General features: G+C 43.1%; 2 protein-coding genes across 5 annotated transcripts in view; both read left to right on the top strand.

Moving 5' to 3' along the window:
- Positions 1 to 14: 14 nt before the first annotated feature.
- APOF (apolipoprotein F) lies at positions 15 to 7878 on the top strand. 3 transcript variants are annotated; one of them, XM_067463913.1, is made up of 3 exons: positions 15 to 399; positions 4812 to 4856; positions 6508 to 7878. In XM_067463913.1, exon 3 carries the CDS (start codon positions 6514 to 6516, stop codon positions 7612 to 7614), a length of 1101 nt encoding a protein of 366 aa, XP_067320014.1. In that variant the 5' UTR covers positions 15 to 399; positions 4812 to 4856; positions 6508 to 6513; the 3' UTR covers positions 7615 to 7878. The 3 variants fall into 3 exon arrangements, with proteins under 3 accessions (XP_067320014.1, XP_067320015.1, XP_060620062.2); XM_067463914.1 differs by lacking the exon at positions 4812 to 4856 and adding an exon at positions 1659 to 1727; XM_060764079.2 differs by lacking the exon at positions 4812 to 4856 and having other exon boundaries at positions 36 to 399.
- A 5303-nt stretch (positions 7879 to 13181) lies between these two features.
- The window catches only part of STAT2 (signal transducer and activator of transcription 2), a 45077-nt gene continuing 34578 nt past the window's right edge, over positions 13182 to 23680 (top strand). For both annotated transcript variants that reach the window (XM_067463911.1, XM_060764081.2), the window contains exons 1-2: positions 13182 to 13279; positions 22195 to 22367. In XM_067463911.1, coding sequence (XP_067320012.1) covers positions 22237 to 22367 — 131 coding nt within the window. In that variant the 5' untranslated portion in view covers positions 13182 to 13279; positions 22195 to 22236. The remainder of the gene's footprint in view (positions 13280 to 22194; positions 22368 to 23680) is intronic.

The following is a 23680-nucleotide window of genomic DNA, read 5'->3' as shown; positions in this document are numbered from 1 at the left end:
AGGGGTTGGACTGGATGCCCCATGAGGTCTCTTCCAGCTCTATGATTCTATGAATGCTTCCTTTACAAGCTCTTTGCTCTGAGGATTTTCAATTGGCCACTCATGGACCAATTGGGTGAGAAGTGCCCCAGCTCTTCGGTCCACAAGCTGCCCCGGGACATAGTTTTGGGATTTTTTTGTACTGGGGAAGCCAGTACAAAGAGCATGAACTAGTGGGAAGAGCTAACATTTGGGCCCCTTGCAAAGGGAGGAAATGTGCCAGAATTTGTCAGTGAAACTGTGTTACCATTGGTCCTGCTGATAAAAGCATCCAGCTGGAATATGTACATAAGCACAGACTTGCAGCAGCTCTTAATTCTCATTGTGAAGTTTTCACACTTGGATCTCTTCTCCAAGCAGGTAAGGTGATCCGTTTCTGGCCAGGGAGTGGGTGGCTGAGAGAGACATGCCCTCTGGAAGAGTGCATCTCAAACTATCCCAGGCGGATTTCCCCCCATGCACCCGAGACTGCACCATATTTGGGCCTATTGGATATAGCATTTTCTTTCTTTCCTAGGAAGCCCATGGACAACCGCTTAAAGTAGTGCTGTTGTGTATGTTAAGTGTACTGTCAACCTATGGTGAAGCCGTTAATTTTTTATAGTTTTCTTGGGCAAGGAATTCTCAAAGGTCATTTTGCCAGTTCCTGGTGAAAGAACATCTTTCAGGTCTTTCTGAAATCATTCTGAAGAAGAACTAATATACTAAACACTCTAGAATGCTTCCTTTACTACATTAGGAAATCAGAATCTGGAAATAGCATGAGGTTGCTAACAAGGATGTGCACCTTTCCATCAATGAGAATCCCACTAGCATTCTCATCCCCAGTTCATATCATGGGGCAGGACTTTTTCTTGCTATACAAATTTGCATGTAATTTCTTAACTATTTTGTATGCATCCTCCCATTGACAGAAATATATTGGTATGTACGTTTTAAATGTTTGTATTTTTAATTACATTTTTCATAGGTAAGTTTGATTTTGTGCATACATTTTATTTGCTGAAACATAATCAGCTTCAAATGCAAATTCCCATTAAAAAACACATTTCGATAGGATAACCTAAGGAGATGTGAAATATTTTTGTAGTTCGCATAACTGTATATGTGCATTTGCCTTCAGTTGCCTGAATTTCATAGGCATTTCTTAGACGAGAAATACTCAGTTGGTTTTGCTAGTCCCTTTCTCTGAAATACCGTATAACCTGGTATTCATTGGCCGTCTCCTAGCCAAACACCATATAGATAAGGTGTTGATTCCACCTTATCTATATGGGCTAGGCCTGACAAGGTTCATATACCTCGATGGGCCAGGTTAATATATTCACTTATAGTGAAGGTGCCACCCTAACTGTATAGCTTGTTTATTTTAATACACTGCTCACACGTCATTGATCAGACCTCTGGGTGTTTCCCATGCAGCTATATAACCACATCCAAGAAATCAATGAGATTCCTCTTCAGAAGTCTGCTTAAATTAGGTTTGAATGTTGTACTTGTTTTCTGATCATGAACAAGAAGGGAAGAAGCATTCTACCACAATTTAAACTTCTTGCTTTCGGTTAATCTCTCTGTGTGTGGGTCTGTGTTTTTGTATTTAACTTTTTTTTTCAAATTAGTCCATACAGTTCCATGCGGCACTATGACCTCCAGTAAATCCAACCTTTGGACTACAACTTTCAATCGATGTCAGTATCCCTTCATTCCATTGCCCTTTTAGTTCTGTTCTGGGGGTTTATAGTCCCTTCGGGTTTATTTTTTCAGCAGACAGAGGAAAACTATTTCACTTCCCTCCCACCCCTTATCCTTCCCTTTTTTTAGAGCATAATGCACTATATATATATCAAGAGAAAGCAATTAAATATGTTTATTAAAACAAGAGCTTGAAAGTGTCTGGGAGAAAAGGCTTCATCTATTCTTATAGTGCAGGTCTGGGCAAACCCAGGCCTGGGGGCCAGATGCAGCCTCTTGGGCTCTTTTCTCAGGCCCTCCTGTCTCTCACCGTCCTATCCTTCCTTCCCTCTCTCATTTCTTCCTCCTTCCATTCTTCCTTTCCTCCCTCCCCTCTCTTTCTCTTTCTCCCTTCCTTCCTTCCTTCCTTCCTTCCTTCCTTCCTTCCTTCCTTCCTTCCTTTATTTCCTCCCTCCTTCCATTCCCTTCCATCCATCCTTCTCTTTCTCCCTTCCTTCCTTTCTTCCTTCTCTTCCTCCTGGGGAAAGTTTAGCTGGGAGAAGAGATGGGTAAAGAGGGAAAATGATAAAAAGTGTGTCCATGAGACTCCGTACTGCCTACTCCTGATATAAAATCCTAGAGCTGGAAGAGACCCCAGGGCCATCCAGCCCAACCCCCTGCCATGCAGGAAGGCACAATCAAAGCACTTTAATAGACAGCCTCTTTGGAAAAGCCTCCAGAGAAGGGGACTCCACCACACTCCCAGGCAGCTTCTGCCATCTTCAGGAAGTTCTTCCTAATCTTTTCAGTCGAATCTCTTCCCCTTCTATTTGAAACAATTTCTCCCTTGTGCCCTGGTCTCTAGAGGAGTAGAAAATCTCTCCCCCCCCCCCCCGCCTTCTCAATGGGACACCCTTTTAAATCTTGAAACATGGTCATCTCCTGTCCACCATCTCAAGCTGACCAAGGTTAACCTTTTTGGGTTCCAAATGTTTCCCGTCTTTCCTTCACTTTCTTCCTTCGAAAGAGAAGAGGAAAGGGCAGGGAGGGCACTTGGGGGGAACCCCTCCCTTCTGGCCCACCCAACCCATTCCGGCCTGCTATGCAATCCCCAAGTTAGAAAGTTTGCCCATACCTGTTATAATGCGAAGCTATAAAACTGGCTCCTGTTAGAAGGCCACGTCCTGCCAACTCTGGTAGCCTTATATTACAAACTATAGAAGGCATGGTGGGGGCATATATCGTGTATCAAAATAATATATCTTCAATATAGCCATGGGAAAGAAAGAGTTATTTTCCATCCAGTCAATGAAGTAAGAGGGCCCCTGATTAGAGCATGACATGAACTGCAGGATATTCTCCTAGTTGGATTAAAATATATTGTATATTACAAATGCCGTTCACTCCCATTATTTTGGCCTCTGCCAGGTTGTTTCACAGATAACTTACAGCAAGCAAAACACCACAGGTTGAGAACCACTGGTCTCGAGAGAGAGAGAGAAACTGCCCATGGTACCGAGCGCAGCTCAGGCTCCTGCTTTTAAATTAATTTGACCTGCAGCAGGGAGTTCCGCAGTTCTTGGATGCTTAGTTGAGCCCAAACAGATGAAATGTGCCTCATCCGCAGTCTCAACTGAGAACTTTCTCTAGCAATGGACCTTTCGCTACATTTCTTTTTCCCAGTCCTAACATTGTAACAAACCCCTAATAAATGGTAATTTAATTATATCTTTCGCCTCTCCAGCTTGATACTTTGTGCCCTTTCTTTGCCTGAAGCTGTGTAAATGCATTAATTACCCCTTCCCAAGCCACGGACGGCTGTCCGCCTGCCCGGGATGTCCCTCTGGCACACCGGGGAGATGGAAATCGCGCCTGATCAAACCGCGGATACCGAGATCGCCCCGCAGTCTCGCTATCCAAAAGTTGAGCAATCAGCTCCATTTTGATTTCATATTTTTACTGATTCAATTCTAACCCTATCTGCCATCTCGCTTTGCCCCTTCATGACTTTTCCGCTTGGGAAATAATCAATTGTTTTTAGTATTATTTTAAATCTAAGAAAACAGCTGATTGTCAAAATGCTGGCTGCCGCTGCTCCTGCTTACTGCCAACGTTCTCCCTTCACCCTGTAGAGCGACCAGCCCCCGAGGACCTGATGCAGACGCCCCATGGGCCCACCGGGGCCCAATTCAAGGGAGTTTCCCAGAACTTATATGCAACTTCTCTCATGTTTTGATCACTCCCCATGGATACTTTTCCTCCCCTGCATAAATGAGGCTTTATGAATTCCTATCCTTTATGGACTATGGACATAGGCAATATATTTTATGATTTCTTCGTGGCAACGGCTTCCCCCCTTTTTTTAATTGACCTTTTATTCCCCTATACTCATGAGGAAATCCCACCAAGGAATTGCAGAGCTCCAAACATTCCAAATACCCCAATCCACAATTTCCCTTGCATGAAAAATAAACAGGCAGACAGCTTTGTTCTCGGAGGATTGCCCAACAATGCTGTTTGCTCCCTGGCAGACCCCTAATCATTTCTCCATCTGGAGACCAGGGAGCCTTAGGAAAGTCCCCATCTCCGCACTGATTAAATTCTACTGTTTATACATTAAAGCACTGTCACCCCAGTTTTGCCCTCATTGTTCCCCCATTTCAGTGATTAGAAGATCCGGATCTTTTCCTTGTTTACATTGATTCACTCCAATCAAGAGACAATAGATTGGTCCTGCTTGAGGCCTTTTGAGTCTCACGGGGTGTCCGGCAGTTCCCTTTTTTCATAACTCATTCATAGACTCTATTGTGTTCCACTGCACCGGCCCCCCTTCCTCCTGATTCCCCATCGCCGCCAAGCAGTAAAAGCTCTCCCATTGGTTCCAGCATGCCGCTGAAGCCTCCTGATTGGTCCTGGGGCATGGGAGGCAGGAGGGCCACCTTCCAGCTGTTCGCCCCTCCACCAATCACAGCGAAGACCGGTGGGGAGGCGGGGGCGGGAAGTTTGAATATTGCAACTTTGAATTTACAATATAAATGGCTGTATCAATGTATTTCTTTATGCTCTGCTGGAGAATGATTGCAGCTCTGCATCCTTTTCAGCTGGATTGCTAATAAAAGCCCCGGTGACCGTTTTCTTCAAGTTTGGTGAGATTCTTATTGGGCATTTAGGGCACTAGAAAATTGTTTTTAATTGCTTCTCTGAGCTCGCCAAAGTAGCGATCCCTCCTTGTTGGGGCTGCAGGGTCTCTCCTACTGGGGCAGACTCTCCTAAGGGTTTTTCCTCAATTTTACCCATATTCCACAAATGGCCACAGAAGCAATTGTGACCTCTTTTGTTGAAGATATTGTTCCTATTTGGCTAATATAATTCTATACATGTATGCTTGGTGCTGTAGTGGTTTGAGTGCTGAGCTAGACACTGGGAAATCGGTTCGAATTCCCATTTGGCTAGTAGGAAGACCTACTGGGTGACAGAGAGGTCACACTCTCTCAGCCTCACAGGAAGGCAATAGCAAGCCCTCTCTAAGCAACTACTGCTAGGAAAGTCCCATGATTGTTTAACTTGATGGACACCATAAGTCGGAAAGAAATTGAAGGTACACAACAACCATAAATTGTACATTAGGGTGACTGAAACTCCCAAATACAGATGTGTTTAAGACTACTTTTGAACATGCAAACTCTGCTTTAACTGCCTGTATCAAACCCTCATTGATACTTCACAGACACTAAAAACAAGCTTTGGGTTGTGTCAAACCTGGATCGATCTCCTGACACCACAATGGCTACTGAATGCTTCTGGCAGCTTCTAGGCAAGTCAATCAACCACGGGGCAGGCATTTTTGCTGACAGACAATAAACAGGATGTTCACCCATAGTTTTATGTACAGAAGCCTACTGGACTTTGCTGCATTGCAGGCTCTGTTCACTGTTGTCTCTGAGGACAGCATGCTTCACTGGAATTAATTCAGTTTGACACTACTTTAACTGCCATGCTTCAACACTGAAATTCTGAGATATGTGGTGGAGGCTCCTTCTTTGGAAGCTTTTAAGCAGAGGCTGGATGGCCATTTGGCAGGGGTGATTTGAATGCAATATTCCTGCTTCTTGGCAGGGGGTTGGACTGGATGGCCCATGAGGTCTCTTCCAACTCTTTGATTCTATGATTCTATGATTCTATGTAGTCTGTTGTGGCACCAGCACTCTTTGGTAGAGAGCTACAAACTTTGTAAAATTACAGCTCCTATTATTTCATAGCCTTGAACCATGGCAGTTAAAGTTGGATGAAGCTGCATTCACTCCATAGTGTAGACACCCTAATTTTGAAGTAACAAGGCTAGCTACATCAGGCACTCCTCCACTCTATAGTGGGAAACAGCATGAAGATTCAAAGGGGAGGATTGGGGAGTGCCATGTTAGCATCACATCTTTTGCTTGAGGGAATTGTCTCTGTCTCATAATAGGTTTGCTTCCAGTCACAAGTAATTTGCAAGATGGAGTTATATAGCTGGAATGACAAACAGCCATAAACAGACCTAATCTCCATTAAACTTTTAAAGCTGTATGTATGATAATAATTTTCAAGCAGAGTTTCCCTGAGACCTGGATATAATTTCAGTTGTTTCTCCGGGATAAAAAGGCTGAGTAAAGTTGATCCAGCTTAAATACAGAATTTATAACTTAGTGCCATTTAAAGGCTACTTAGACATAGGTCTTTCATAGAAGGATAACTGCACATATTTTGGAAGACTTCAAAGTTGGATTTAGATTCATTAATATTTTCCTATTTCAACAGGGCTGAATGAAACAATTGAACATGTACTCACCACTGCCCATGACCTTCTTGGCTTTCTTTGGCTTCCTCCTTCATCCGGAATCAGAAGGTCACTTGATGTCCCCAAGAGAGAATGATGCTGAAATCCACCCATTGACTTCTGGCTCCATCCAGGGGCCGCTTCATACCTTCTTTAGATCTATGTCTTCCAAATCCCTCCAATTTCAGTTGCGGAAAAAGGGTGTTTCCTGCCAAGACTTGATGCCTGAGGCTCTAGGAAATTTTGCCAATGTGCCATGGAAATCCCAGATCCTCATTCGAGCTTCGCTGGCACTTGCCTTGCAAACTGCAGGCTGCAACTGGCATGCAGAAATCTTGGTCCTTCAACTCTACAAAGATCTGGGACAGGCCCACACTGATGCCCTCCTGTTCACCATGGTAGAGGCTCTGGACACATCTAACTACCCTGAGAAGAATCGTAGTAGCACTGCCGCCTTACAGTTCAATTTAGACCAGTTGGCACCCACCAAAACTTGGCGCTGCAGTGGTCTGATGCAAGTGAATGATGCTCTTCTGCATGGCCAGGTGCACAGCACCCACAGAAAGTTTCTGGCTGCTGCAGTAGCTTGTCAACAACTGGGTGACTCTTGTGCCGGGGTGTCCATCAATGGCACCAGTTCCTTCCAAGTGATGGAACGAAATGGTAGCTACTACCTACCACATCCTGGTGCCCGCTCCTGGCTCCATCAGTGCCACAGGCTTGCAAGAGTGCAGCGCTCCATCCCAGATGAGTGCACTAGTGAAAGGGAGCAACAAGTCCATGCAGTCATGGAGTGGTTACCTGGTCTCAGTACCTTCTACAACTTTGGGACAAGCATCTACTATGCAACCCAAGACTGCACAGACCTGGCCAAGGACCGGGCACTGGAGGGTGCCGTAGACCTGGGCTATGATGCCCTGGTAGCTATGACAGGTGGGGCAGGTGGGGGCATTGCGTTAGGTGTTTCTGTAGCACTCAAGCCAGGGATGAAAGCAGGGATGCGTTACCTGATAGACTATTTCAGCCAGCAGCAAGAGGAGCCTTACACTGTCCCCACCAACTACTCTGGCCCAGTTATCATAATGTAATCATTACCATTTAGTACTTCTATAGCAGAATATTGGAAAGTAGCCTTTTTGGACCCCAGCTCCCACACTCTCACAGCCCACATGGCCACTGGGTGTAGGATTCTGGGAACTGTAATCCAAAAAAGTAAATTATACAATTGCTGCTCTGTATATAATTAATTGGTCTTCTTCAGATGTGTGTTTTCCGCTCCTAATTCCATATCCTAATTGTATTCAAAGACTCTGGTTTTATGCAATCCAATAAAATCTGGCAGAGCCCGCAAACTGTCCGTGTGCTCATTGCAACAGAAATCCATCCTTCGCTGCCTGTGCTCAAGAGCAGGTGGAAATAGCTTTCCAAGTGACAGTGTGTGTTGTGCTAATGTTAAACCACTGAACTGCTAAACTTGCTGATAGAAAGTTTGGTGATTTGAATCTGGGGAGTGGGGTGAGCTCCCACTGTTAACCGCAGCTTATGTCAACCTAGCAGTTCGAAAACATGTAAATGTGAGTAGATCAATAGGTACCACCCCGGCGGGAACAAATAGCGCTCCATACAGTCATGCTGGCCACATGACCTTGGAGGTGTCTACGAACAACACTGGCTCTTTGGCTTAGAAATTGAGATGAGCACCACCTCCCAGAGTTAGACTCGACTAAACTTAATGTCAAGGAAAATCTTGACCTTTACTTTTGATGTCGAACACAAATTTAGGGGGCCCTGCCAAGGCAGAGGCTGGCAAGACCCAAAAAGAGGTTCTGAAACACCTGGTGAGACAATACGCACCAGTAAAGATTTTATCTATTTTCCAATAAATCTCACCAAGTTGAAGGAAGGCCATCAAAGTTTATTTTCTATTCCAGCTCAAAAGGATGACAATTGCAGTAATCTGCCCAGAAACCAACATGCTTGCTAGGCAGGCAAATACAGAATATATAGAGCTGTCAGATTCAGATTTTCCATGCCTTCCCCCCGCCTCCCCCGAGCCAACTCCACTGTGATTAGTCGCAATGTCAGTGATCCAGGAGGAGCAGCCAGGGAAGGATGCGGCTCCTCCAATCAGAGCACGAGCCCCGCATTGGCCGCTCAGCTGATAAGTGAGAAGGAGGCAGGCAGCAGGGGAAACAATGAAGAAATGGTTAAGTGATTGGATTATGAATGGTCCTCCCTGGACCTTGATGATAAGTGATCAGGAAAGATGGCTTTCAGCCCTCCAGTCCTGATCCTGACTATTGACAAAAGTCTGAAACAACATCCTAGTCTGGCCCCGAAGAGCCAGCCAATTGTCATAAGGTCCAACAATATTAACTTTTTCAATAAGATCTTGGATCCTTTTCTTGGAATGGGGGGATGGCTTTGTGGGAAATCTGGCAATAACTCCTTTTCCTCTTGGTTGGGGAAATGTTTTTTGTGTCAAGTGATTACCATGTCCATGAGCCCCATACCTTAGGTAGTCTGGTCAAAGAGACCCTCCAAAGCCCAAGGAAAAGGGGCTATTTACTTATTGTCCATGCTGATGAGTTTCTGCAGAGTCCATTGTTTAGGAATGATGACCCAGGAAGTATTGCAACACCTGGATCCTGAGGTGCTGGGCACACTTTATGAAGAGGTCATCTTGCTTAATATTTTATATAGACATACATACATATCATAAATGGGAATATGGGGCATATACAGAGTTCATATGGAAAGGGGGAACCTGTAGGGTCAAGGGAAGATCCGCCTTGGCCACCCAGAGCCATTCAAGATGGTACATTGTCCATACAAGCGCTGAGCAGCCAAAGTCCATTAATAAAACAGAAGTTCATAAAAAAGGAGTCCAATTAATAAAAACAGCCAAATTGGCCTGATGCTGGCCAGGGTCACAGGGTGACACACAAGGGGCTTTCCAGGGTCAGCAGGCACCATGGGGCACCATGTCAAGGCTACATGCACAAGAAAGAAAAGGGTACACGAACATCATTGCCATGTGAGACAATGGCACCACGGAAAAAGTCTTAGGTTCCCACATGGGGGGTTTGGGCAAGAAGAATGGATCTGGGGGTCCAAGGGTCCATTCAGCAGAAAGTAAGATGGTAATTAGTATTATAATTCATCAGGGAGGAAGATGGCGCCGATTTGGAGTGGATCGGTTAACCCACGGATACCAAGACCATGTGGGCCCCCATATCCGCAGTTTAAAGGAACGCAGTTCTGGGCTCCCTGGGACACTGCTGGAGCATCCCAGCTGAGCCAACGGAGTTCTGCGGCTTGGGAGCGGGAAAGTTCATGGTTGGAGCAAAGCTAGAGTCAGTAAAGGAGACAATGTATTACTTCATAGAGGGAAAGGTTGGAGAAAATGATACTTTTTATTGGGGAATTGTTACAAAGAGGCTAAGGTAGGTTAACAGAGGGGGAGAGAGAGAGTTCTTTGTTGAAGCTGTTGCTGGTGACACTGTCCTGCAGATACCTGAGAACTCATACTCTCAGGAACTGTGGAACTCCCTGCTGCGGTCAGATCAATTTGAAGGCAGGAGTCTCTGTTTTCGCCATCACTTTAAGCAAATAGATAAAAAGCAGTAACTCTCCAGTAACAGGACGTAAGTGCCTTGGTTGTGGCAAGGAGTGCCATCTCTACTGAAGAGGTTTACAGAAGTGCAAAGACAAGAGTGAAAAATGTCTAAAGGAGTGTATTTGTGGGTAGAATTGAATGTCTCAGAAATAGCCTACTGAGGACTGAGTGCGTGCAAAGCAGCTATCAGATTACAACTAAGTGCTGGGATAGCTGAGTGGGGCCACTGTGCATAGTGACTGGGATTATTTTGCACACAGTTTGATCCTAACTGAATTCTTTTTAAATTTAATTGATATATAACTTCACCATTGTTGCTTTGAGGCCTAAGATTTAGATCAAGGATGGGCATTTGCAGCAGGCCCTGTTATGGGATTTTTGGCTTTAAAAGGGAAGTAATACAAAACATATTAGTTTACAGAAAGAGAAGTCTGCTTTTGGCTTATACTTCTCAACGTTGAAGTCTGATTTTTATTGGGTTTTTTAAAAGATAGAACTGAAATTGAGACTGACAAATGCACAGGCCCCTGCGTTCAAGCTGATTTGAACTGCAGCAGGGAGTTCCACAGTTCCAGGACATCCAGGTGAGCCAGTATCGTGGGGACTGTGGCCACAGCAGCAGCTCCAACTGAGTCATTTTTCTGCTTTCTTTCCCCCCTTCCCCTAACATTGTAACAAATCCCCAAATAAAAGTATCTTTTGATTGCAATTTTTCCTCTCCATAGTGATACATTGTGTCTCTTTACTGCTTCTAACACTATCTAACATTAACCTTTTCCTTCCTGAGCCTCTGATTACTGCTGGCTCACCCAGGGTGCTCTTACAGCGTCCCGGGGAGGCTGAAACTGCGTTCCTCTGAACTGCCGATACGGAAATCTATTGGGCCCCCATATATGTGGGTCAACGGATCCATTCCAAACCGGTGCCAATTTCTTCCTAGACTAGTTCTAAGACTAATTGCTATCTCGCTTTTTGCATTATGGACCCCTGCGCCCTGGGAATATTCATTTTCACCTCAAAACCAGACGTGGAGACCAGTTGGTTCTGATCTATGGCTCCATGTTACAACAACGTCTGTGCCTCCATCTCACATGTGTCCAGAAGCTGACCAAACCCAAAGAACCTGCTGTGGTCACCCCTTGGGACCCCCGTATTCCTGACAGGCCATCCTGGTCCTTAGACAAAATTGGATTCGTAGTTTTCTTCTCATCAAAGAATGGATTCCAGCTCTCAGCGCTCACAGTGATTCCAATATGCTCCCCATGGACTTTTATGAACTTTCCAAGGCTCCCTATGAAGTTCTCTCAACTTTCATGGACTTTTTAGAACTTTTATTAACTTTTGAAGAACTTTAGAACTTTTTAGGAACTCTCTGGCCAAAGCCCCTATGAATTCTTATTATCTTAACCTCTCTTTGTGAACTTTTGATGGATTTTGGAGGGAGGGCTGACATGATTTCTATTTGCCTTTATGTGATTTATCCCCCATAAACTCCTTGTATGTTCCCTTCCCATACCATTATATGTGTGTATATGTCTATATTTTTCAAAAATAGAAGAGAGCCACCCTTTTCAAGAATCCAGCACCCCATGGCTCCAGGAAGCATTTCTCAAAATCCTGGGCCGGTTTGTTCCAACACAAAGGACTCGATCAAAACCCATTTGCATGGACAATAAAACAAATGGTTCTTATCAACCAGATCTCAGAGGGCAAAAGGCTAGTCCATCTGGAGATAAGACCATCTTGATCCACCAACACAAAGGGTGCTGTCCTATCTGTGGAGGATCCAGGCTCCCCACTGCCTCTTTTTCATTGTGAGGACCCAGCTGGCTGATACCAGTCATAAATCCCATCAATGGACTCTTATCCCGGATGGAAGGACAACAAAAGATCTGGTCTCTGAGCCAGATGAAAATGTATCTTCCAGAGCATCAAAACAATAGCCTGGCCAGCTTGAGGGCTAAAGAAGGCAATCACTGACCGCTTAGACAATCGTTAATAATTTTAATCTTATCACCTTTCCTCTTCATTCATTGTTTCCCACCTGGCCTGCCTCCTCTCTTCCCATTGGCCAAGAGGCCGAAGCGGCGCTGGCTCTATGATTGGACAAGGCGCAGCTAAGCCAGCCACACCTCCCAGCCAGCTGATGACTCCAGCCAATCAGTGAGAAGCCAGCAAGGGGGGTGGGAGTGAGAAATTTGAATTTGACAGCTCTGTATTTCCCATAAAAACTGTAATATTTCCCCTTGTGAGTTATGTCGACTTTGGTGAATGATTGCAGTTTGACATCCACTCCAGCTGGAATGAAATAAACAACTCGGTGGCTTCTTCTTCAACTTAGTGAGATTTATTTGGGAAAAATAGTGAAAAATTCTATTTGGGTATTCTTGTCTCGCCAAGTGTTTGGGCCCTCTTTGGTGGGTCTGGCTGGGCCTTGCCTCAGTAGGACCCCCCCCCCTTAAATCTCATGTTTGACATCAAAATCACCCCCAGGCAGCAATCAGCCAGGCTTTGAAGCTGCAAGGGCCTTCAATGCTAATCAAGGTGGCCAATTTCAACATTCACACTTGCCTCAAGCAAACAAGAGTTCTTTCTCCCACTCTGGACATTATTCCACAGATATATACACCTCATTTGCCTAGTTTCCAACCTCTGAGGATGCCTGTGGGCGAAACGTCAGGAGAGAATGCTTCTGGAACATGGCCATACAGCCCTGAATAACTCACAGCAACCCAGTAGAGTTTGGGTTTTGAAAACTGTGGAGGGAAACTCCAAAAAAAAAGGAGTTGAAATGCTGTACAGGAATCTACACTGAGCATAGAATAGAGCTTCAAACTGCATTAAACGGGGCATAAACACTGCCAACCCTTTCCAAACCTGCCCAGGATTTGAATAGTCATGGGTCAAGCCAGGCTCCGCCCACGGCGCTGACGTCATTCCTGGGAAATCGAAATCTACAGCCGCCAGAGCCGGCTCTTCCCTTCCCGGGCGCTACTCCCTCCGCGCCTGGGCGGGGCTCCGGCGCCTTGACCAATCGGGAGGAGAGTGGGCGGGGCATTCGCTTTCCTGCTTCTGTTTTCGCTCCATAGACTTCGAAGGAAGGGAGCGCGCCGGCCCTGCAGAGAGCGGTCCAGGTGGGTGCGCGCGCAAGGTGGGCTTGGCGCGGGTGGGCGGGGAGGTCTGCTGGCTCCTACTGGAGTGAGACATAGGGATCTGGATGAGGTGTTTGCATCATCCAAAGTCGCAAACATCTCGGAGGAATGCTTACATAACTTAAGGGAGCTCAAGGAAAGATCAAACAACCCCTTAAAGCATCAGACATGAGCAAACTTCGGCCCTCCACATGTTTTGGACTTCAACTCCCAGAATTCCAAACAGCTGGTAAAGATACTGTTTTAACTGCCATGGCTCAATCAATGGAATCCTGGGAGTTGTAGTTCAATCTTTTGGAGACAACTTCAGGGCCTCTTTCAAAATACAGTAGACTCTCAGGGCCCTTCTCCACTGCCAGATAATCCAGAATACCAAGGCATATTATTCACATGATCTGCTTTGAACTGGATAATCTGAGTCAAAATCAAGAATTAGTTTTCTAAGATCAGAGATACTCGCAGGAACACCTCAGCAAGCAAGAGTCCAGGAGTGGCAGGCAAAAACCCAGAACTTCAAGCCATGAATGAGAGACTCCACCCCGGGCACACAGAAGACTGGGCAGCTTGGAAGGCAATGAGATGCAAAGCCAGTAAGATGGCTGGGATTTCTGGGAGTTGAAATCCAAACACAGCATCCATAAAATTTATTTATTTACCACATTTGTATACCACCTTTCTCAGCCCGGAGGTGACTCAAGACGGTTCACAGCTGGCAACAATTCAGTGCCTCAACAATTGTAAAGATACAGTTAAAACAATTATAAAATTAAAGCATTTAAGATATAATATAAAAACCGTACAAAGCCATAAAAATGTAATCAGCAGTGTCTCCTTACTAAAATTGTTATCCAATTTCAAAATACAGTAGACTCTCAGGGCCCTTCTACAATCAGGGCCAGCTAACACCTCCCAACAAAGGATGCCTCCAGGCAGGAAGCAGTCAAGCTTTGAAGCTGCAAGGCTATTAAATGCTAATCAAGATGGCCAATTGCAACATTCACATGTATCTCTTGCAGACAGGAGTTATTTCTCCCACCCTGGACATTCCAAGATATATAAACCCGATTTTCCTAGTTTCCAACACACCTCACAACCTCTGAGGATGCCTGCCATAGATGTGGGTGAAATGTCAGGAGAGAAGGCTTCTGTAACATGGCCATACAGCCCAGAAAACTCACAGGAACCCTTCTACACTGCCAGATAATCCAGAATATCAAGGCAGATAATCCACATGATCTGATTTGAACCGGGTTATCTGAGTTTACACTACAAATTCAAAGCAGATAATTTGGATTTTATACAGCTGTGTAGAAGGGGCCTCAGTTAACTGAAACTGAAGCAACCACTAGTCTACTAAGGAGCAAAAAAGAATAGAAAAAGAATACAGCATCCACAAAGCTGTTTTTGTAACACAGTAAAACTGTTACATTAAATTTGTTTTAATTGGACTCAATTTGCTTTTAATTACTGTATTTCAATATTAATATCAAGTCAATGCAGAATCTATGGTGTGGTGTATTATGGGCATAACATTAGTAAGGCTTATTTTTAATAGTAACTCTCAAGCAACCAGAAATGATAATATTTCCAGTATCTAGCAATTCCCATGAATGAGGGTTACTGAGGTCACATCTACATAGCCCATTTAATGCAGTTCAAAGCTAACTTCAAACTCTAGCAGCCAGATAAACTCCTACAAAAGTGTGTGATCCTTTGAAGATGCCAACCACAGATGTAGGCAAAACATCAGGAGAAAATGCTGCTAAAACACGGTCATACAGCCCAGAAACCATACAACATGGTGTGTGAAAGAAAGTTCTTAATATGCATCATTACTCTGTGATTTGTGTAATTACCATCTTGGCCGCCATCTGGTTTCAGGATTTTCTGTGTAATCATCTACACCAGGTATGGAAAACATCGGCCCACCTGGTGTTTTGGACTTCAACTCCCACAATTCCTAAAAATTGAAGTCCAAAATACCTGGAAGGCTGAAGTTTGCCCAGGCCTGATCTATACAGCAAAACCATTTTTTTCAATACTGGTTTGAAGCAGCATTAAATGGCTAGCGTAGATGTGTCTGAGCATTTCCTGCTTATAAATAAGAATGAAACAATAAAACTATGTAACAAAATTTGAAAAAAACATCTGTTCCTGGTTTGAAAGTGTTATTTCTTGTTTAATTGTACAGTACTTGCTTTGAAAGTAGTTGTTATACTCTAGAAACTTCATTTTTGTGGCAGCCACAAACTAGGTTGAATGAGTTAAGACTCTATGAGAATATTAACTGGAAAAGCTATAACAAAATGTGCTGCAAGATGTCCCACAAAAACAAATGTTTTAATAAACTTTTCCCATGTTTTTATGATAAAACCAATTAGGAAACAATATTTATAACCAAGGAACAAAAACTGTGTTCTTTCTATCTGTCTGTCTGTCCATCCATCTATCTATCCATCTATCTATCTATCCACATGATAAAAGTGAAAATATGTATGCGTGTATGTGGCTGGGGTGCCCACTTCCACACACAGGTTCCCGCTTCCACAGACAGCTATAACCCACAGTGTTGAGGAACCACCAAAAGCACTCCGTCCAATGACATTTCAGGTTATAGCGAGTACCATGCCCTTCCTAAACACTATGGCCCACCATCCAAGGAATGCTTCCATACAGGGACAATTTCATCCTAGATTTTATATGTTTCCTCCGCTGCAAACATCCCAGTGTTTCTTACTCTCTCCATTGGTGTGGAATTTGCATGATCCCATCCACTGCCTCTTTCTCCCTTAACCAATTCTCTCACAAAGAATTGGTTAAGCAACTTGCAGTTTCTCAAGTCACTCCTGATACACATAAAAACCCTTTCCCACTCTTTTCAACTCTGTCTGCAGAACTGAGCAGCAACTAAACATACTGGAAGAGCTTCGAGGATTGACTCTACATGATGGAAGTTTTAGTACACCGTGCATCAAGTCAGAGCACTGTGACTCCCACTGACAATGGACCTGAACCACATTTGGCTCACAGAACCGCCATGACCAACCAAAAATAGAGGACGGCTTTTGGGGAAATTCACTTTGATTTATAGGAATTATAGTTCACCTACATCCAGAGAGCACTGTGCACATAAACAACAATGGGTCTGCATCAAATTTGGCACGCATACCCAATATGCCAAAATTTTAATACTGGAGGAGTTGGAGAAATTGGCCTTCACACTTATTAGTTGTTGGTACTGGGATTTATAGTTCACCTGCAATCAAAGAGCACTCCAAACTCCACCAGTGATGGACCTAGACTTAACTAGGCACACAGAGCCCCCATGACCAACTGAATGTACTGGAGGGATTTGACGGGACAGACCCACCATGGTGGGAGTTGTAATTCATCCTGCAGCTGGAGGGCATAATGAACCCCACCAATGATGCATCTAGAGCAAATTTGTCCAAAATGACAAACTTTAAGTATTGATAGAGTTTCAGGGGGTTAATCTCGCATGATGTGAGTTGTAGTACACCCACAACTTTATGCATTTCTTCTAATAAACTGGGGAACGCCGGGTACCCAAGCTAGGCAAAGGTAAAGGTTTCCCCTGACATTAAGTCTAGTCGTGTCCCACTCTGGGGGGTGGTGCTCATCTCCATTTCTAAGCCAAAGAGCCAGTGTTGTCCGTAGACACCTCCAAGGTCATGTGGCCCGCACAACTACATGGAGCACCATTACCTTCCCGCCAATGTAGTACCTATTTGCATGTTTTCGAACCTCTAGGTTGGCAGAAGCTGGGCCTAACAGCGGGAGCTCACCCCACCCCCAGACTTGAACAGCTGGCCTTTCGGTCAGCAAGTTCAGCAGGACAGCGGGTTTACCTGCTGCACCACCAGGGGGTCCTTGTATCCAAGCTAGTAGTGTTATATAAGGAATCATTAGAAGCACCCCCTGCTTCTTATTACATGTTGGAAAAACTTCACTATTCAGCATGGTTCCTGTTTATTTTTCTTCAAGATAAATCCCAGGAGTCTCTTTCTATTCATTTCCTCCTTTCTGCAATTCCAGACTTGACTCTGTCAGCTCTTACTGCGCTCTCCTTTCTGTCTTCTCCCTGTCTGTTGCCTAGCCCTGCTCCATTTTCAACACACTCTCTGAGCTAACCATTAATGCATTATTTCCCTCTGTCCTAATGAGGCAAAGAGCATTCTGGCACAGAGAAAGGGCAAAAGCCAGAGAATGGGAAAATTATTTTTGAAAGAGATTTTGGTTTCATGGATACATTTGCTAGGGAATAAGGCCCACTGAGTTCAATGGGATATCTCAGAGTGAATATTCAGAGGATTGCTTTGTTTAATACAATTTAATCTGTATTGATTATATGAAGAAATTAAATCTGTATTGATTATAATGAAGAAGGAGAGGATTATGAAAGAATTTAGAGAAATAAAATTGTATACAATTAGAACAATGGTGGTTAAAAATAATAAAAATGGAAGTAAGCTTAACCAGTTCGAACAAATAATACAAAATAGAAGGGCTATAGAGGAGCATGAAAATTTGAAAGGAATAACTAGTAAAGTATATGAGATAATAATTGGAATAAGTGAAGGAAAAACAAAAAAAAACTACATCCTCAAGGAGGTCTGGGAAGAAGATTTAGGGATAAAAATAAATGAAACAGAGTGGCAACAATTCTGGAGAAAAAGACATCTAAAAAATTTATCAATACGGGTTAAAGAAAATTACTATACGCTAATATGGAAATTAGCACCAGTTAGCACCGAATACCAGTAAGAATAGCAAATATAAAAACTACTAAAAAAATGCTGGAGAGGATGCCAAGAATCAGGAACATATATACATATGTGGTGGCAATGTAAATATGTAAATAATTTTGAGTGGAATGTATTTAGAGAAATAGAAGATATAATGAACATTAAAATAGAAAGAAGTCCTAATATAGCTTTATTATCATTATATAATAATAACTGAAAAAAGAAGATAAAGATGTAATAGCAAACGTATTAACAATAGCAAGACTGTTTATAGCAAGGAACTGGAAAAGAGAAATAAATATCCAGATAGAGGAGTGGTACAAGGATGTATGGAAATTGGCAATAAATGATAAGCTGATACGTATATTAAAGTTAAAAGAGGTGTTTTTGATGATGTATGGAGAAAATTTATTGAAAAAATATTTAAAAAGGAAGAAGGAAAGTTACCTCCACAAAAAGAATTGAAATTTTGGACAGATGATATGTAAAAGCTGTGGCTTGGGAGGGGGGAGCACAGCGATGAGAGATCGACAATATGTATAAGCAGAAAAATAACAGTGGATGCCAAAAGTTAAAGTATGATAGGTTGTATTGAATAATATGTATCTGCTGTAAAAAAAAAAAAAAGAAGAAGAAGAAGAAGAAGAAGAAGAAGAAGAAGTAGTTTTTGTCCACCTGGTATTCACCAATCCGTTTGGCTGCAACTCCCATGTTAGCTAAGGATGACGAGAGTCCAGTGTATCTTTGCTTTGTTGTGGTTTAATGTACACTAATTTTGTTTCATGCACAAAATAATTTAAAATATTGCATATAAAATCATGATCAGGCTATGTGTCTAAGATATATATGTGAAACATACGGGCATTTTTTTTGTTTTGACTTTGGTCCCATATCTAAGGTATCTCATCATGTATATATGTTTGTGTTTATGCAAATACAGCTATTCATTTTTTTAAAATGTCTTAAATTCAAAACACTTCTGGTCCCATACATTTTGGATATGGGATTCTTTACCTGTAACTGAAAAGGGATTCATCTATTTGCATCATATATAATTTCATCTCCCTTGATTGAAATTGCTTTTCAACTCATTGACATGCAGTGGTTTGAAGACAGCACTTCCTATCTGCTTGAACTCTGTTGATGCCCACCTTCCCTTTGCTTATTGTTCTCTCTTCATAGTTTCACATCTTCTTTTGTTTCCTTTTAAATGTGAAACTGGTAAGAATTACATACCTTGCATGTTACCAAGGTGGAAACATTCCTCCAGATTTGTGAGATTTCCACACAATTTGCTGTGTATCCTTCATTTCTATTGTGGACAAGTCTGAAACCGCCCAAATGACTCTGTGAAACCTCATTATAAAATATGCAGGTAGAATGGAAATCATTTGGCTTATCAGTAGCATACAACAGCACGCTTTGAGCAGGTTGCCCACCATTTTGTTTGGATTCGCTCTGACTTAGAAGCCACTGTTGATATAGCTCTGGTGGATGTAATGTTGGCAGCTGCTTGTCCTGTGTTAATGGATACCTTTCAGTTTGTGCAGCCTGAAAATGTGGACAGGATTCTTGGAGATGTGAGAGCCATCACATGTACTCTAGACCCTTGCCCTTCCTAGCTGATCAAACAGGCCAGAGAAGGGCTGGTGGAGTGATTAATGCCTCTTTGTATCAGGCAGGGTCCTCACAGGCCTCTTCTCTAAAACCTTCCCTAAACCCTCTATACTGGACAACTACAGACCAGTCTCCAACCTCCTGTTTTTAGGCAAGTTTCTGGAGTGTGTGGTGGTTTTGCAACTGCAAGGGTTTTTGGATGAAGCAGATTATCTAGATCCATTTCGGTCAGGTTTCAGGTCTGGTTATGGGACAGAGACAGTTTTGGTCATCTTGGTGGATTACCTACATAGAAAACTGGACAGGGGAGTAAGGCCCTGTTGGTTCACCTGGATCTTTCAGTAGCTGTTGATACCATTGACTATGGTGTTCTTCTGAGATGCCTTTCTTGGATGGGGCTTGGAGGTACTGTTCTTCAGTGACTCCATTCCATCCTGGAGGATCATTCCCAGAAGGTGGTTCTGGGGGACTCCTGTTTGACTCCTTGGCCACTGGCCTGAGGGGTCTCTCAGGGCTCTGTGCTGTTCTCCATGCTGTTCAACAAATACATGAAACTGCTGGGAGAGGTCATCCGGAGTTTTGGAGTATGGTGCCATCCATAGGCAGAGCTAATGAGATCCCTCCCCAGCATACCAGCTCATAAGTTCCTTGCCCTTGGAGCTGAATGCTGGCCAAAGAAAGTAGAGTTTAGAAAAGTAATTTTGTTACATTATAAACTTGCAGAACCCTGTTGTAGTTTCCAGGCTCTGGGAATAAGAGCCCATTAAACCTAAAGTTGATCTCCCAACGAGTAGTCTTGGTGATCCATCAACTCTCTGAAGAGTTGTTGATCTGCAACTCCCAACATTCCTTAGCATTGGCTGTGATGGCTTAATAATAATAATAATAATAATAATAATAATAATAATAATCTTTATTTATATACCACTCTATCTCCCCGGGGGGACTCAGAGCAGTTTCCAAGTAATGTCATCAATACATACAGAATAAACAACATAACCATAAGATTAACAAAAACAATATAAGCATAAAAATTGTTGCCATAACACATATATATTAAAAGTAATCCTGCCTTTTCAAGGCAATTTAAAAGGCCGGGCCGAGATTAGTGCAAGCTCAAAAATTCTAGGGGGGTGGGGGGTGGGAATTAAGTGCAGTGCTATAGCAGGCAAAAACAATAATAGGTACGGGTCTATGGCTGGTCATTTCCGGGGCCTATTAAAGGAAGTGACCTGGGTATTGGTAGGAAGAATAAGGCCATATTCAACAATGTCTAGGGCTGAGTTAGAACTAGTCATTCTCAAAGGCTTGTTGAAACCACCAGGTCTTCAAGCTCTTAAGAAAGGAGGGGAGGGATGGGGCCTGTCTAATTTCCCTGGGGAGGGAGTTCCATAGCCGAAGGGCCACCTCTGAGAAGGCCCTGTCTCTTGTCCCCACCAACCACACCTGCGAAGGAGATGGACCAAGAGCAGGGCCTTCCCAGAAGATCTTAACTTCCTAGCCAAGTTTAAACACAGCATTCATTTATCTTTCAGAGACACTTGATACATATAACTTGAAGGTGATTTTATAAATGAGATTATCAGGAAGACATTGGTTATTATATGCTTTAAGAGTTTTTGTATGGATTTTATGTTGTTTTAAATGTTTTAACTGTATATTGTGGTTTGTTATGACATCAAATTGCTGCCAACTTGTAAGCCTCCTTGTGTTGCCTTCGGGCTGAGAGAGGCAGGATAGAAATATCATAAATAAATAAATATACATGGTATTTTAAATATATTTGTGCATGAAGCAAAGTTTGTGTACAGTAAACCTTCAGAAACCAAACGTGGTGTCACTACATTTGGACACTTCTGGATTTTGGAAATCCGGATAAGTAACGCTCACCCTGTCATTCTAGTATTATGTATTCATACACACCCATGATAAATGTGAATGGTTTTGTACAGTCTTCTTAGCTTGTTGAAAATCTCTTGATTCAAAAAATATCTGCAACAAAGTGGTATTGTATTTGGTAGCCTTTTAATTTATTGTCAAAGGCTTTCATGGCCGGAATCCATGGGTTGTTGTAGGTTTTTCCGGGCTATATGGCCATGTTCTGGAGGCAATTTTTCTCCTGACGTTTCGCCTGCAACTATGGCAAGCATCCTCAGAGGTAATGAGGTCTGTTGGAACTAGGAAAAATGGGTTTATATATCTGTGGAATGACCAGGGTGAGACAAAGGACTTTTGTTTGCTGTGGCTAGCTGTGAATGTTTCAGCTGATCACCTTGATTTGCATTCAATGGCTTGGAAGCGCCTGGGGGGAATCTTTTGTTGAGAGTGATTTCATGTGCCTGTTTGTTTCCCCTCTGTTGTTTTGCTGCTGTAATTTTTGAGTTTTTTAATACTGGTAGCCAGATTTTGTTCATTTTCATGGTTTCTTCCTTTCTGTTGAAATTGTCCACATGCTTTTAATTGCTTGGTTCCCTGCAGAGGGAGTCTTATTCAACTTTTGACTTTTTCTCTCAGAGGTTGCGAGCAGAAGGGGGCCCAAGCTGACCACATCACAACATGGCCCTGTGGCAGCAGATCCTGATGTTGGACTCAGTGTACCTGGAGCAAGTGCATAAGCTCTATATGGATGAACGCCTGCCCATGGAAGTGCGAGAGTACATCGCCTATTGGATTGAGGAGCAGGACTGGTAATGTCATGGGACTACTGCCCCCCCCCCCCCGGCCATGTGTTGATTACTTGTTTCGTGCTATGCGTAATAGTCAGAATTTCATAGGACTTGTTGTCATCTGGCAATTCTCAGCTCAAGCAAAGTCAGTGTCAGCCTTATCTTTTCTGCCCTGCAAAACCAGGAAAACAACAGTTATATAATATTATGGAATCATTACATTTAATGAAATGTAGTTACAGCACATGCTCCCTGGTGGTGCAGCAGGTTGAACTGCTTAGCTGCAGAACTTGTTGACCGAAAGGTCAGCAGTTTGAATCCAGGGAGCGAGGTGAGCTCCTGCTGTTAGGCCCAGCTTCTGCCAACTTAGCAGGTCGAAAACTTGAAATTTTAGATATTAATAGGTGCCATTTCTGCGGGAAGGTAATGGCACTCCATGCAGTCATGCTGGCCACATGACCTTGGAGAAGTCTATGGACTACGCTGGCTTAGAAATGGAGATGAGCACCACCACCCCAGGGGAAACCTAATGTCAGGGAAAAACGTATAAATTCCAAAACATCCATGCCCATAGAAATCTGAAACCATGGATAATAGTGAACCCTTTAATTTTACTATACTTGGGCTGGAAGCTTACCAAAGTTTCCCTGCAGAATCTAGAGTGATTCACACACACTACCAGGGGAAATAGTTTTGGAGTGTGGAGAACTGAAACCATGACTAGCAAATCCATGGATAAGGGGTTGATTGGTATTGAAAGGTGAAGTCAATGCAAACATCCCATAATGTACAGTGAAATAGACAAAAGTATTCCCTTGAAAAGATTTTAGCAAATAGTATTAGTCATTGGTATATAAATAAAATAAATAAGAGAATACTGTGATCAGAGACAAGGCCTCTTTCATCTGTTGGAATTCAACCCCACTCTGCCAAGTCTGCAGTTAAATAATCATATTCATCAAGTTCTTATCTCCCTCTGTTTCTCAGCCAATAAAAGGCCTAGTTGTGTCCATGCTTTGATTGGCTGAGAATGAACACAACTGGCGACTACAATTCCCAGAACCCTCTCTTGCGGTTTGTCTTATTTTGAAAAAAAAGGGTTATGATTAAAACTTAAAATAATACTTTAAAAAATTGTTAGATTGGTGAATTGTTTTGAAGCTTGGCAGGCCTGAGGTAGGTTTAGTGCACATACGCATTAAAATGACAGAGGATTGGGCTTTTAAAGTTTCCCATTGTAGCCAATGGGCCGAATCTTTGCCTAATGAAAACGGCAGCACCCCTCCCAATTGAGCATCCTCCCAGTAAACAGAATGAGGAGTCAGTCAACAGTG

Source organism: Anolis sagrei, chromosome 2 (genome assembly GCF_037176765.1).
Source record: "Anolis sagrei isolate rAnoSag1 chromosome 2, rAnoSag1.mat, whole genome shotgun sequence".
NCBI lineage: Eukaryota > Metazoa > Chordata > Lepidosauria > Squamata > Dactyloidae > Anolis > Anolis sagrei.
The sequence above is the reverse complement of the archived record's forward strand: the minus strand, read 5'-3'. Positions and strand labels throughout refer to the sequence as shown.